The sequence below is a fragment of the Silurus meridionalis genome, chromosome 2 (assembly GCF_014805685.1).
Source record: "Silurus meridionalis isolate SWU-2019-XX chromosome 2, ASM1480568v1, whole genome shotgun sequence".
Taxonomy (NCBI): Eukaryota; Metazoa; Chordata; class Actinopteri; order Siluriformes; family Siluridae; genus Silurus; species Silurus meridionalis.
This window is the reverse complement of record NC_060885.1, coordinates 11,534,416-11,546,808: the sequence shown is the minus strand read 5'-3', so window position 1 is coordinate 11,546,808 and position 12,393 is coordinate 11,534,416. Positions and strand designations below refer to the sequence as shown.

The following is a 12,393-nucleotide window of genomic DNA, read 5'->3' as shown; positions in this document are numbered from 1 at the left end:
TCACCATTCAGATGAAAGAATGAAACGAGTAAATAGATAATTGTACTTTAATAAAATTGAGCTCCTTTCAATTGTTTTATTTCCATATGTAGTCATTGCCTATGTAACTCAATAGTAAACCATAAAATTCAATGGGGAAAAAGCTTGTTTTTGGCTTTTATTTAATTTTGAACTCTTTCACTGCATGCACCAGTGGACTGTCAGGGACCTGTAGCATTCCTCCACAGAGACTTGCCAATGTCTTCCATGATATCCGGTATAATGTTAATAATTGTAGACTGATGTGAAGTTATTTTTGTCTCCGTAGGTACCAGTTTATCTCTCTGCAGGAGCACGATCCTTTTTATTATTTAATCTGACATTTCCCCTAATGCTTTAGGATAACCTCTTCGAATGTCATGCTGTTTTTGAATGCTAATGGCTCCTGCTTTGTTTCTGTCTTCATCCTGAGCACTAGAGCAGTTCTAACTTGTTAGACTTATGCATGAACCAAAGCTTGTTATCTCCAGATTGTGAATGCTAAAAGAGCGCGCATGTGACGTTTACACATAGTTCCCTGAGTATAGTACGAATATAAAAGTAATTGAATGCAGATTGAAGACAACCTGTTTTATGTCTGCATTCAAATTCATTTTGCAGTGTATAGTAGCAGAAAGCGATGGATAATAGATGGATGTGCTGTGTAACATCAGCAGCCCCTGTGCACAGGGTTGGCTTCCTCGTTCACACTGTGACCTCGGCCTTTTTTGGACTCATTTAATTTGGAAATCAATTGAACGAAAATCATTTTTGCACTGTGTTTTGTCTTTTTGCCCCAGCCACAGACAAACAACAATAAAAACAGTGTAGTAAGCAGCAGCACCAAAGACAGCAGCATATCATCCACAGCACCAATGGTACTTCATCTCTCTTTATTTCTTCATATTTCATTTACTCATGTTTGATTTGTCTATCAACACATTTCCATGTAGTGGTTTTCCATCAGCCTGTCTCATCTGTTTTTGTTTTTGAGTTTTAATTGACTTTAATCATCCCTCCTATCTGCCCTCGGTTAAGCGGTGTGTGATGTTGCTTCTGTTTTTAATGAATTAAACTAAAACCACAGGCGTACCGAATCTCATCCTGTCATGAGTCCTGTTTTACTTGTTGCTCCACAAATTCAGATTAAATAAACATTGCACTGTCTTGGCTTCGACAGCTAGCCATGTCTGTATAAATGAATCTTTCAAAGTTTTATTTGGTACAAATCAAAGCATATGTATTTTTGAATGTGCTAGATATGAGCTTGTGCTGATATCTAGTATCTTGACCGCATGAATAGGTGAAACAGGATTCAGTGGTATAGGAAGTAGATTAATCTAATGTGTTTAGAAGATGCAGTACCCTGCTTTTACACCAGCCGTGTTCTACCCAGAAGTTAGAGTTGATTGCAAGAGTTTGCATGCTTTCAGCGATAAAAAAAAAAAGAGAAGACAGAGATTGATTATGATCAAGTATTTGTGTATTGCTCATTTTAATAGAAATGAATTAAATGTCAAACATTTACATTTTATTTCCAATTGTGTCAAGTGTTGTTCTAATAACTTTTCATAGTTAGTTGCATCAAGAAGACAACAGATCAGAAGAACAGGAGTCTTTTGTCTTCTAGCATGTCATACTATTTATTTTGTAGTGATGCAAACTTGTGCACTTGGCTTTTTATAACTTCTGTAAGAAACAGAACACCAATCAGTTACATTACTTTGCTTTTAAGAGTATAGACGGCATCAACGAAACGTCCGTTGGCTGTGACCATCAATGCTATAAGCAAGTTATATGACAAGACAATTAATAAAATAGAAAAAAAACTAAACGTGTAAAAGACACACACCCAAGAACAACCCTGGAGCTATGAAACTGAGCTGCTTTCAAAGGTTGTTCTGTTCTCCAACAATTGGATCACAGCCCTCGTCTGTTGTTTATCCACAGAAGAGGCGTTCTCTTTCTCGCCATTTGTGTCATTCTGGAAGATGGCATTTATGACATTTGGATAAAATGGACAAAGGGGCTGAAATTCTCTGAGTCATTTGGGGAACTTGTCTGGCTCTATGTTGGAACTGCATCTTCTGATGTTTTGTGCTTGGTAGCAGGTGTGCGTGTTTTGGGAGTGTGCGTTCAATGTTTGTGAAGTGATATATGCTGTGTGTGTGTGCGCGTGTGTGTGTGAGAGAGAGCTAGTGAATGGGGTTACATGACTTGATATCCCTGTTCTTTGCTCTTACATTTGCTTTACTACTTACCGAAATCTTCAGCAGCCCCAAGCATAGCATTTCTCTGTCCAGATAGATCTCACATAGTGCTCTCGACAGCTTCCACTCTGCTTCATTTTCTTGCGATGTGTGTGCTTTAGCCTCTGCACCTGCAATTAGTAGTAATAGTTGTCTAGGTTTAAGCTGTTAGTTTTGGAGTTTGGGGCTCTATCTAAACCCCCCCACTGCCCCCTCCTCTGCATGGTAAACTGTCTCCTGCCTTTCTCAGGAACCACAGACTACTGTCATGCACAACCCAGCCGACGGCGTCAAGGTAAGCGGCCTCGGCTCCCCGCTCAGCAACGCTCTGCAGTTTACCACTAACACCACTAATACCCTACCATCACCACTCTCCGAAACGAACCATCCAGAGCTCTCTTTGGATTGCAAATCAGCCAATCGAATGAAAATATAAATCAGAACAATGTTTTGGTTTCTGTTTGCAAATTAGGTCAGGTTTTAGTCCAGTTGGCTGAATTGGTATTCAAGGAACCAAACTAACTCTGACTAACTAGTGACTGTATATATATTGGGGCCTTATTGTTCAAACTCACTGTCCTTGACTTGTGTAGGTCCCATTTACTAACTGTGCAATGGTGCCTGGCTTATTGAGCTTGCTGTCTCTCAGGATATGGCTGGTTTGTGCAGGGTTAGGTGTGTTCCATAGAGGAAGTGTGTTTGATCAAGAATTGCGTGCGTGCGTGCGTGCGCGTGTGTGTGTGTGTGTGTGTTCTCATCTGTATATCTGCCAAACAAAATAAAAAGTGTTTAGTGACCATTTTAACCTTCTGTCTATCTCTTTTTGGTCTGTTTTCTTTCCCTCTCCTCCTCTCGTCTGATTACAGGGGTCCCTGGAGAGTTGTAACACTACAGAAGAGGAGGACATGAAAGGTAGGAAAGGTACAATATCAACCTTCCACGTAATCTGCATGTCTTTTCTCTTCTCTTCAGCACAGATAATAAATTGAACAGGTTAGCTCACAGGTGGATTATGGGACTGGGATTAACATTGTGGTGTGATGCATGGAAACTTTTGCAAAATAATGTACTATTTTATATTGTCCTGGAGAAGTGTGTGTGGAAGTACAGCACCTGGTCTGTGCAGGAATATGTATGAGCTAGAATGATGGAGGCTTTGTGAGTGAAAGGTTGACCGTTTTACACGATTGCGATGGTCAGCAGAAGCAGCAAAAGAACAGTGTGGCTTCAGTGGTGGATAAAGCAGGATAGGACTGATTGATGATCATGTTTCAGCAATAAGGTTGAGAGAGAAAACGATGATGTAGATGCAGGACCAAGGGTTTACTTTAGTTAATGTTCAAAAGACACTGAGCTTCAAATTTAGGTATAATTGCGCATGCAAAAATTTTAGATCATGTTTCCGTTTAATGCAAAAGACTACCTAGTTCTATTAGCCTGAGGAAATGTATTCTAGTGCGGTGAGCACATCTGTCACAACTTCTCAGATCTGTTTATCTCTACAACAATCACATTGCACAAGCAGCAATATGCAATACACCAGGGCTAACAAATAATACATTTATCATTTTGAACATTAGGTAAGTGGATCTTCTACAGTGTTGCCATATTTTTTGTTTGTTTTTTTTTGCTTTTTTTCAGAGAATCATAATTTACTCAAACAAACAAAAAAAGATAATATTAAAAAAAGTACGGCCAGTTACTAAGTGCATTAAAATAGCATATGGAGAAAGAGTATGAAATTTAATTTAATTTAATTTATTTATTTATTTATTTATTTATTTATATATAAACATTGCAAATGAAGTGATGGCCAATTTGGACACCATGTCATGGCTCCTTAACTACTTTGAGATACCAGGTAAAAAAATGGTGTACATTTACTCTTCCCACTCTTCTTTTAGCCAAAACAGCCATACTGCCTCACGTCATGGCAGAGTAGCCCAAAGGTCCCACATTCTGTATTGAAGTGAGAGTATGTGGACTTTGGACAGAGCAGTTTTTCCAGTTTGTTTTACACAATCCCACACACTTTCTCTTGCTCTCCACTCTCACTAGCTGTGTCTCTCTCCGCGAGGTATTATTCACTGTGAGGTCAAAGTACTGCAGTACCATCTTGCTCTTCTTCACATGTGGGAACATTTTAATGAATTCATTATTTATCTATTACAAATGGAAATCGGTGAATATCATACAAACCCCAAATATACACATGTACATTACGGATAGAAAATAATATTCATACAAGCACAATGTATTCTACATGGATACAAATAAGAAATGTTCATCTGCTAGAGGATCAGAACTACAGCTTTTCCACAGGGTCTTAGAAAATCACTTAAATTCACTGTTCTTAAATCATATTAAACGGGTCTTACCTTTCCGATGTACATGTAACGCTACCTCTAATGTTTATTAAAATGCTGGTGTTGTAGTTCTTTCTTTCGCTAGTCCAAATATAATTGGCTCTATTACAACTACAAATCAGACCTACATGTAACAGCCAATCAGCTTCCAGTTATTGGCGCCAATCTTTTTTTGGATTGTACCACAGACACGAAATGGATTTTATTGTTCAGTTATGGGGACGTACATGTTTAGGGATACTTGCCTTGTTTTTGATGTGGTGATATAGGTCTAAAATTGGTTTCTTAATGGTATTAAAAAGTTTAGTAGTATGTAGTATTTCATAGGAATTTATTATTTCCCCACTACCACATTCTTTTTACAGTTTAATAACTGATATAAAAGCTATGGGTTTTTGCAGTATGTAGTGTGGAATGCCCTGTAGGAGTCACCCCAGTGTTCTTCACATGATTACAGATCTTGTAGGCAGGTCTCAACTTGCCTGGTCTCTTTAGCAGTCAGTGGAATGTGAATGATGCGCAACCACGGTCTGGTTTGTGACTAAACTTTAAACACCCGTTTAAGCAACTGCACTTTCTCCAGTCAACATTGTTTAGACTTTGTCTTGTACAAAGACTTTCTTTTGTCAAAGCTTAAATGTCTTAGTTTGGCATTTTAAAGGTCTTCGGGGTCATTAAATGGAATGAGGAATTGTAACCTTCATGTCACTGTATGTTCTGGATTTCTGCACACGTATATGTCACACATGAGTACAATCCATGTGAAAAACCATAAAGTACTATGAAGAAAGCTTCACATGTTCCCAAAAATGGGTAAATATGTGTCAAGTCATGTGTTGTTTTTTTTTGTTTGTTTTTTTTGGGCCATGGTTATCAGTTGTCAGGGTTAACAGTGACAGCGCAGTGTTCAGCCAGTGCAGTGCATCTGAGGAGTCACTTCCTCCCCTGATCCCGCCTCCTAGTAAGTCAACTTCCGTGGCAGAGCTGAACCCTGATCTGTTCTCTAGCAAATTTCTCCACCTTGTTATTTCTTGTTCCTTCATGTCATCATGATCTAAAAAGCCTCAGCAATTTTTGGAGCAGAAATGTTTTACATACATTTGTGAGACAGCCAATGTAATTAATCTCTTTAGTTTTTACTCCATGATATTTGATTTGATCTGAAAACTGCAGGTTTTCCTGAATTGATCAAATATTTACACTTATTTCAATCATTAATAAGGGATTGAATGTTATAGTCTGGTTAACCTCAAAGAGATGAAGTGGTATTTAAAGATTGAGCATTTTTAAAGACCTCATTGCCTCAGCGGGGCGTGAGCGTCATGGACGTATTGACAGCCGGGTATCTAATTACAAATTAAATTGATTACTCTTATGTATTTCACTGTGGCACATATTTATCCACCAACTAAATCAAAGCCTGTCGTGTGCCTTCTTACCAGAATCTGTGAGAAACGCACACGTAGCCAGTGAAGATTTAAACATTAAACAAGCCAATATTTGTTTGGTGTTTAAACAAATGAAGTTGTGTAGAAATAGTGCTTTACATTTAAAGGCCTGCTGTAGGTGGTCCTGTAAACAGTGTTGCTGATAATTCAAGAATGACTAATGCAATAAAATGAATTTAAAGCACAGAGCGCCGGATCCAGCAAAATCCCAGATCATTTTTTTTTTATTTAGGGAACGCTTTCTTTTTCTGATTGTAAATTATCTTATGCATACGTACAAATTGAGGAATTAACAGTTTGACAAAGGCTGAGGTTTTTCAGTCATTCTTTTAGTTTCAGCTTTCTTTGCTCTAGTCCATAACTCTTCTCTTGTTACTGCAATGTAGTTTTACTAATGTTTACCATGTGTAGCCTCAGCCCCCTAGCCTGCTTTCACTGCCACTCCTGTAGATAATGCTCCGTGTGTGTGTGTGTGTGTGTGTGTGTGTGTGTGTGTGTGTGTGTGTGTGTGTGTGTGTGTGTGTGTGTGTGTGTGTGTGTGTGTGTGTGTGTGAGTGAGTGAGTGAAAGTGGGAGCGAGTATTCATACACAGGTGACTGCTGCCACCTGCTGTCTCCTGAGTGTACTATTCTGTTCTCTCTCAGGCTTTTTTTTTCAGAAATGTGCTGTGGTTTGCTCAGAATTTGCAGTGTGTTTGTAGATGGAGTGACTAGACAGATTGCGTGCAGTGTGGCATAGTTTTCTCTCTGTAGATATTTGCCATTGTCTTGCAGTGCATTGCGTAACGCAGTGGAGGGCAGTGCTCATGCCCTGCTGTATCTGCCCCAGCTGACATAAGTTCTAGACTGCAGAGTGTAGAATTAGGAAGACACACAATAGAAAATAGAGAAACAATGACTGGTGGAATGTCTCTTGTATTAAGTATTATTTTCTAATCCAAACATGAACGTCACAAGTTACACTTTCTCAAAAATTCTAGTGTTCTGTGTTTCGTTTACTTCATGGCAGACATTGTCTCAGGTTTCTCATAGCCAACATTAGTATGCAGCTGGGGCAAGTGGCGTCTTGCTGCTGCCAAGGACAATTCATACAAACCTGAGTATTGATCAAACTACATTGATCTGGGCTATTCACACATTCTAACACAATATAGCAGCTCCTGGAAATTTGCTTATGACCGAACATCAGTTTTTCCTTTAGCAAAAGTCTAGAAACAAATCGGCATAGTCACAGACTGGTAATTATGTTTCTGGTGCATGATTAAGATCTGGATTTTAAATTCATTAGTATTAGAACAAATCCAAGACTGTTTTAGATCGATTTATTTATTATTTGTAAGAATCTGGAGTGGCTGCAGGTTTTTATTCCAACTTAGCAGGAGCTACACCAGAGAAGTTATGAAGCCTCTAATATTGAGTATTTAGTCAGATGTGGCTCAGACTTCCAGTAGTCATGCATTACTGTTTGTGTAGGTTGTAGTCAGGAATTAGTGATCATTTAGCCTACTGATTGTCTGGCACCTGTTAGCATGCAGTGTGTTTGTTTTGTTTTATTTTTTAAGTAAAAATGCAATATTGGGTTCTCTAATTTACCTATTTTCTCTCTGGGCATCAGCACGCAAGCAAGAAATCATCAAAATTACTGAGCAGCTGATTGAGGCCATCAACAACGGGGACTTTGAGGCCTATACGTAAGTGCATGAATTATAAATAATCATAAAAGCTTTTCTTGATGTATTAATGAGCATTTATTCTTGTGGTTACAACATATTTTATGGTGGTTGGGTTTATTTGTATTTAGTTGATGCGGGTTATGAGCATGTTTTTTTTCCCCAACCTGTAAAACTTTATTTTCTTGCTTCCATGGTTTCTTTTATTTCAGGAGAATTTGTGATCCTGGCTTAACCTCCTTTGAGCCGGAGGCACTGGGCAACCTAGTGGAAGGCATGGACTTCCACAAGTTCTACTTTGAGAATCGTGAGTGACCACACATTCTGTTTGGGGTTGTACTTTGTCTTGGACAGCTTCAAGAATTTAATGAGCTGATGATAAACTAAATATAAAATTGATTCTGGAGGGATTTTTGAGCAAATGTGATACAATATTAGTTAGAATATTGCGCTCTCTCTCTCTCTCTCTCTCTCTCTTTCTCTCGCTCTCGCCTACAGTCTTGAGTAAGAATAGCAAGCCAGTGCACACCACCATCTTAAATCCTCACGTACATCTGATCGGAGAGGATGCAGCCTGCATCGCTTACATCCGCCTGACTCAGTACATTGACAGCCAGGGCCGCCCGCGCAGCTGCCAGTCAGAGGAGACACGTGTGTGGCACCGCCGTGATTCCAAGTGGCTTAATGTGCACTTTCACTGCTCCGGAGCACCTGCTGCCCCTTTACAATGAACGACACCAGGCACAGGTAGACCACTCACACAGCAGTCCATGTTTCAACAACACTTGTCCAACTAAAGTTTAATGCTCATGAAAGTCCTTAACCTGGGAGAAACTACTTGGGTGCTACTAGTATATGGATAGAGGGTGAACATGCAGGCATATATGAAGTTCACCTAAAAAGGCCCACAGTAGCTCACTGACTATAGTATATACAGATAATACATTAAACATGTGCCTTATACAGGCTTTACATTAGGGTTCTTAATAATGGTGTTGTATAAATCATTAACTAAGGTATAAAAATGTGTCTCTCTTAGCTTGCCTGATGATTGGAGCATGTCTTCTCAGTGGTCGGATTGGTGCCAAGGGCCCGGCCGGAAGAGAAAACAAAAGGGGGAAAAAATTCAAAGTAAAAAAAAAAAAATTTAAAGCCAGCTGAGGCCAAGGACCACTTCAGTCCAACCGTAGCTAGATGTGGGGGCCGGTGATGGCAGCGGCCCCGCCCTCCGAATGCTGCATGCTTCTGATGCCCACAGGGGGCGCTGTCTCGTCCTTTACCCATGAGTCCATCTCTTCTGCCCGTTGTTCAGCAAGAGTGTTTCAAGTATTACTATGTTGTACATTTTTTTTTCAATCCTCACACTGTTAACAGGGCTGAAAGTGATGGAGGTTTAAAATCAGGAATGTGAGTTTTTAAGAGGAAGCCTGGTATTCCAGTAGATGGTGGGTTTTGTTTCTGGGTTGTTTTTTTTTTGTTTTCTTTTGTTTTCTTTTTTGTTAATTTGTGTATAGCTGATTTCAGAAAACCAATGGAATGGGTGGGATATTTAATGAGCTAAATGAAATTCTTACTTAATATCAATAAAATGTCACCAAAGTGTAGGATTTAGACTTTGACATGAAGTTGTTTTTAGCAATCCTTTGATTTGGTTAAAGATTGGAGGAGTTTAGGAATGTTTTTAGTATCTTGTAGGGTTTTTTTTTGTGTAACTGTTTTTAATCTCCTGAATAATTCTGTATTTTCAAGTTATTTGTGTTTTAAAAAAAGAAAAGAAAAAAAAGCAGATTTTTAAAAGCAAGGCACGTTTAATATAGTTGTACACTGATAATTATAAAAGGGAAGAAAGGAGCGAGGATGTGTGCACGTGTGTGTGTGTGTGTGTGTGTGTGTGTGTGTGTGTGTGTGTGTGTGTGTGTGTGTGTGTGTGTGAGATTCAGTCTCGCTTGGCACTCATTGTGTCATCATGCTCTAAGAAGTCCTTGTAAAACACACACACACACAAACACGCACACGTTGGCACACCCTCACACGTGTTCAGTCAATTTATTACTCGTTTGTCTATTTGAAGCTATATAATAGAACCTGAAGTTTCAGAACACTCAACTTACTTTATTAGTGTGTTCATGATCTCCTTCTGACCAGTAGGAGGAGCTTAAACACTATTCACCTCATCCTGGCTCTCAGACTGCTTCTTCTCTCTTACACATTCGGATCGGCTTCTTAGAGCTCCGGCTATATGTGCTTATACTTTTTTAGACTATTATGAAGCATGTTTGACTCGAATAGAAATGGCTTGTACTGTTTTGCACATAAGCCAAAAACGCTGTGCTGTTGCGTTCACATTGCGTGGACTTTTCTGCAACTTCAGGTTAGAAAAAAAAAATCCCCCCAGGTTTCAGACAGACTCTGACACCAGTCTATAGCTGTAATACACTTCCTCCATGCGTGTGTGTGTGTGTGTGTCTGCACACTGCCTGTGGTGTTCTGTCCGTGACGTACTTTGTTCTTCCACTCCCTGTTCTGTCTCCGGACTCACTGTGAGTGATGCTCGAGCATGTTTAATAAAAGGGTAAGGGAGTAACCAGTGATCATGTGACTTATCAGTTGACGAGAACAGAGAACGTGATCATGCTAAAGGCAGTTGGATTGTAGGTCCCTTTGTGACACTTTGTGTTGTACTGTTCTAATGTTAGTGTTCTTAGTGTTGATGTTTATTCTGGATTCTATATTTTCTTAAACTGTAAATACGTACACAGTGCCCATTTGTAGACAGAGATTAGAGCCTAGGCTGTGCCAGATGTGCACGTCCTTCCCGTTCTGTCCATCTTCCCTGTATACACACCCTCAAACATACTGCTAGACACACTCCATCATGCACTGGTAAACAGAATCATGTTGTAAATGCAAATTGTCACGTGTAGGTTTTGACTCTGGTGCGGCTATGTTACTGCTCAGACACGGTGTGCTCCACTTCTGGGCGTATCTGTGTGCGTGTATCAGTGTGGCAACATCCGTGTGACACTTTTTCACTGTAGTAATGTAGTTGTATATGTGAATATCAGTGATTTAAACAGGGGCAAGGCTTACAGCTAGATCCCTTTACCTTGTTCAAAGCAATTCTGCTTTTACATCACACTTAGCAGACTGGGGAAAAATAAAAGAGAAACCCCTTGTCCTCAGTCACTCAGAGCTAAACACACCAGGAAGTGCACAGAACTGTGACACCCGCCACCCCATCACACACTGTGTTCATGTTTTGCGCCCTGGTGCAGTGTGTGTGTGTGTGTACAGTTGCAGTGTGGTGATGTTTTGGGTCTCTGTAGTGTCTGTTCTTCGGCCCATCGTTGTGCGTCCACACAGCCGTGCAGAATGTTTATGTAAAACAACACAACCCGGGTTTATTCCTTATTTAATATAAAACCCATCAAAATTGAAAAGAGAAATGGATGACTGTGTTTCAGAAGTAGGAAAAGATGCCTGTTAAGACAGTGTGTTTAGCTTGCAAGACGTGGGCGAGTTTTAAAGAGTAAATTGAAAACCTGAAGCCGCTCACTTTTAACAACCACACCGTATATGCAGTCGGACAGAAGGAGGAAAATATGCATGTCTACTCTGCTAGTTTTCACTGTCTGTGTTTACTTAAAAATGGAAAATCTATCTATCTATCTATCTATATGTATGCTACCTGCATTCTCGAGATAATTGAAAATGGCTCTGTTTCAAATGCTAAACGAAGTGATGTATCACAAACAAAAAAAAAGACAAAGCCTTACCTTGGTATGTTCCCAGATTCTCTTCAATTTATTGCATTGTAACCATATGATGGTTCTACATATGACTATACTCTGAGTTTTTAATTGGATGCTGGATTTTTTTTTTTTTGCATGATCATACAATTATTAAAACCATTTAAAAATGAAAAAAAAAAAGTTAAAAAAATATCAAGTGTTTGTTTGAATGTCTGTAGATCTTCATGATAGCTTTGTTATTATTGAAACATGGGAAAGTATTTAATAAAAACATTTAAACACAAGGTGCCTGAATTCTCTGAAATCCTGCTTACATTGATTTGAATGTCCATTGATCATTAGTAAAATAGAACAGAGATGAGCTGAGGAACAACATGCATTTTTACATGGAAACTCGAGGAACATTTTCACCGAACACATCTCACCGGCGGCATGCTTTGGTTGAAAGACTGCGGTTTAGGGCTCGACACTGAGACCGTTTAATAAGAGCTGTTTTTGTTTTTTTACAGGTTGGTCTCTAACAAATGAGGAGGATGTGAAATTCCTCGGGTGTTAGTCGTCAAAAGATGTTCAAAGTGTATACAAAGCAGCTGAGATCTGTATATATCTGATTTAGAATGCCTTGCTTTGAATTCCCAGGGTTTTTTCTTTTATATGTCGTTTTGTTTTCTTTGGGATATATGGCAGCAAACGAACAGTCACTCTCGTAGTTGATGTGTGACTTTGACGAGACACACTGTGATGACTAGACGACTGTGTCTGAGCTTATCCAAAAATGCTTCTCCTGCTCCTTGTGCAGTTGTTAGTTCCTACCAAATGTGGACCAGGTAGGCACAACTAAGAAACTAAAAAATGTGTGCCCTAGGCTCACTGGTGCGTGTAGGGAGTGAA

The 12,393-nt window shown here is 39.4% G+C and overlaps 1 protein-coding gene across 27 annotated transcripts in view; it reads left to right on the top strand.

Annotated features, from left to right (window-relative positions):
• Window positions 1-11,786, top strand: part of camk2g2 (calcium/calmodulin-dependent protein kinase (CaM kinase) II gamma 2) — a 65,060-nt gene extending 53,274 nt beyond the window's left edge. For 4 of the 27 annotated variants that reach the window (XM_046834220.1, XM_046834330.1, XM_046834279.1 and 1 more), the window contains 7 exons: window positions 2,518-2,562; window positions 3,134-3,188; window positions 5,511-5,594; window positions 7,696-7,771; window positions 7,963-8,057; window positions 8,249-8,497; window positions 8,790-11,786. In XM_046834220.1, the coding sequence (XP_046690176.1) occupies window positions 2,518-2,562; window positions 3,134-3,188; window positions 5,511-5,594; window positions 7,696-7,771; window positions 7,963-8,057; window positions 8,249-8,481 (588 nt within the window). In that variant the 3' untranslated portion in view covers window positions 8,482-8,497; window positions 8,790-11,786. Of the gene's footprint in view, window positions 1-818; window positions 897-2,517; window positions 2,563-3,133; window positions 3,189-5,510; window positions 5,595-7,695; window positions 7,772-7,962; window positions 8,058-8,248; window positions 8,498-8,789 lie in introns of all 27 variants that reach the window. The other 23 variants (XM_046834313.1, XM_046834406.1, XM_046834400.1 and 20 more) reach the window with 13 other exon arrangements.
• The last annotated feature ends 607 nt before the right edge of the window (window positions 11,787-12,393 follow it).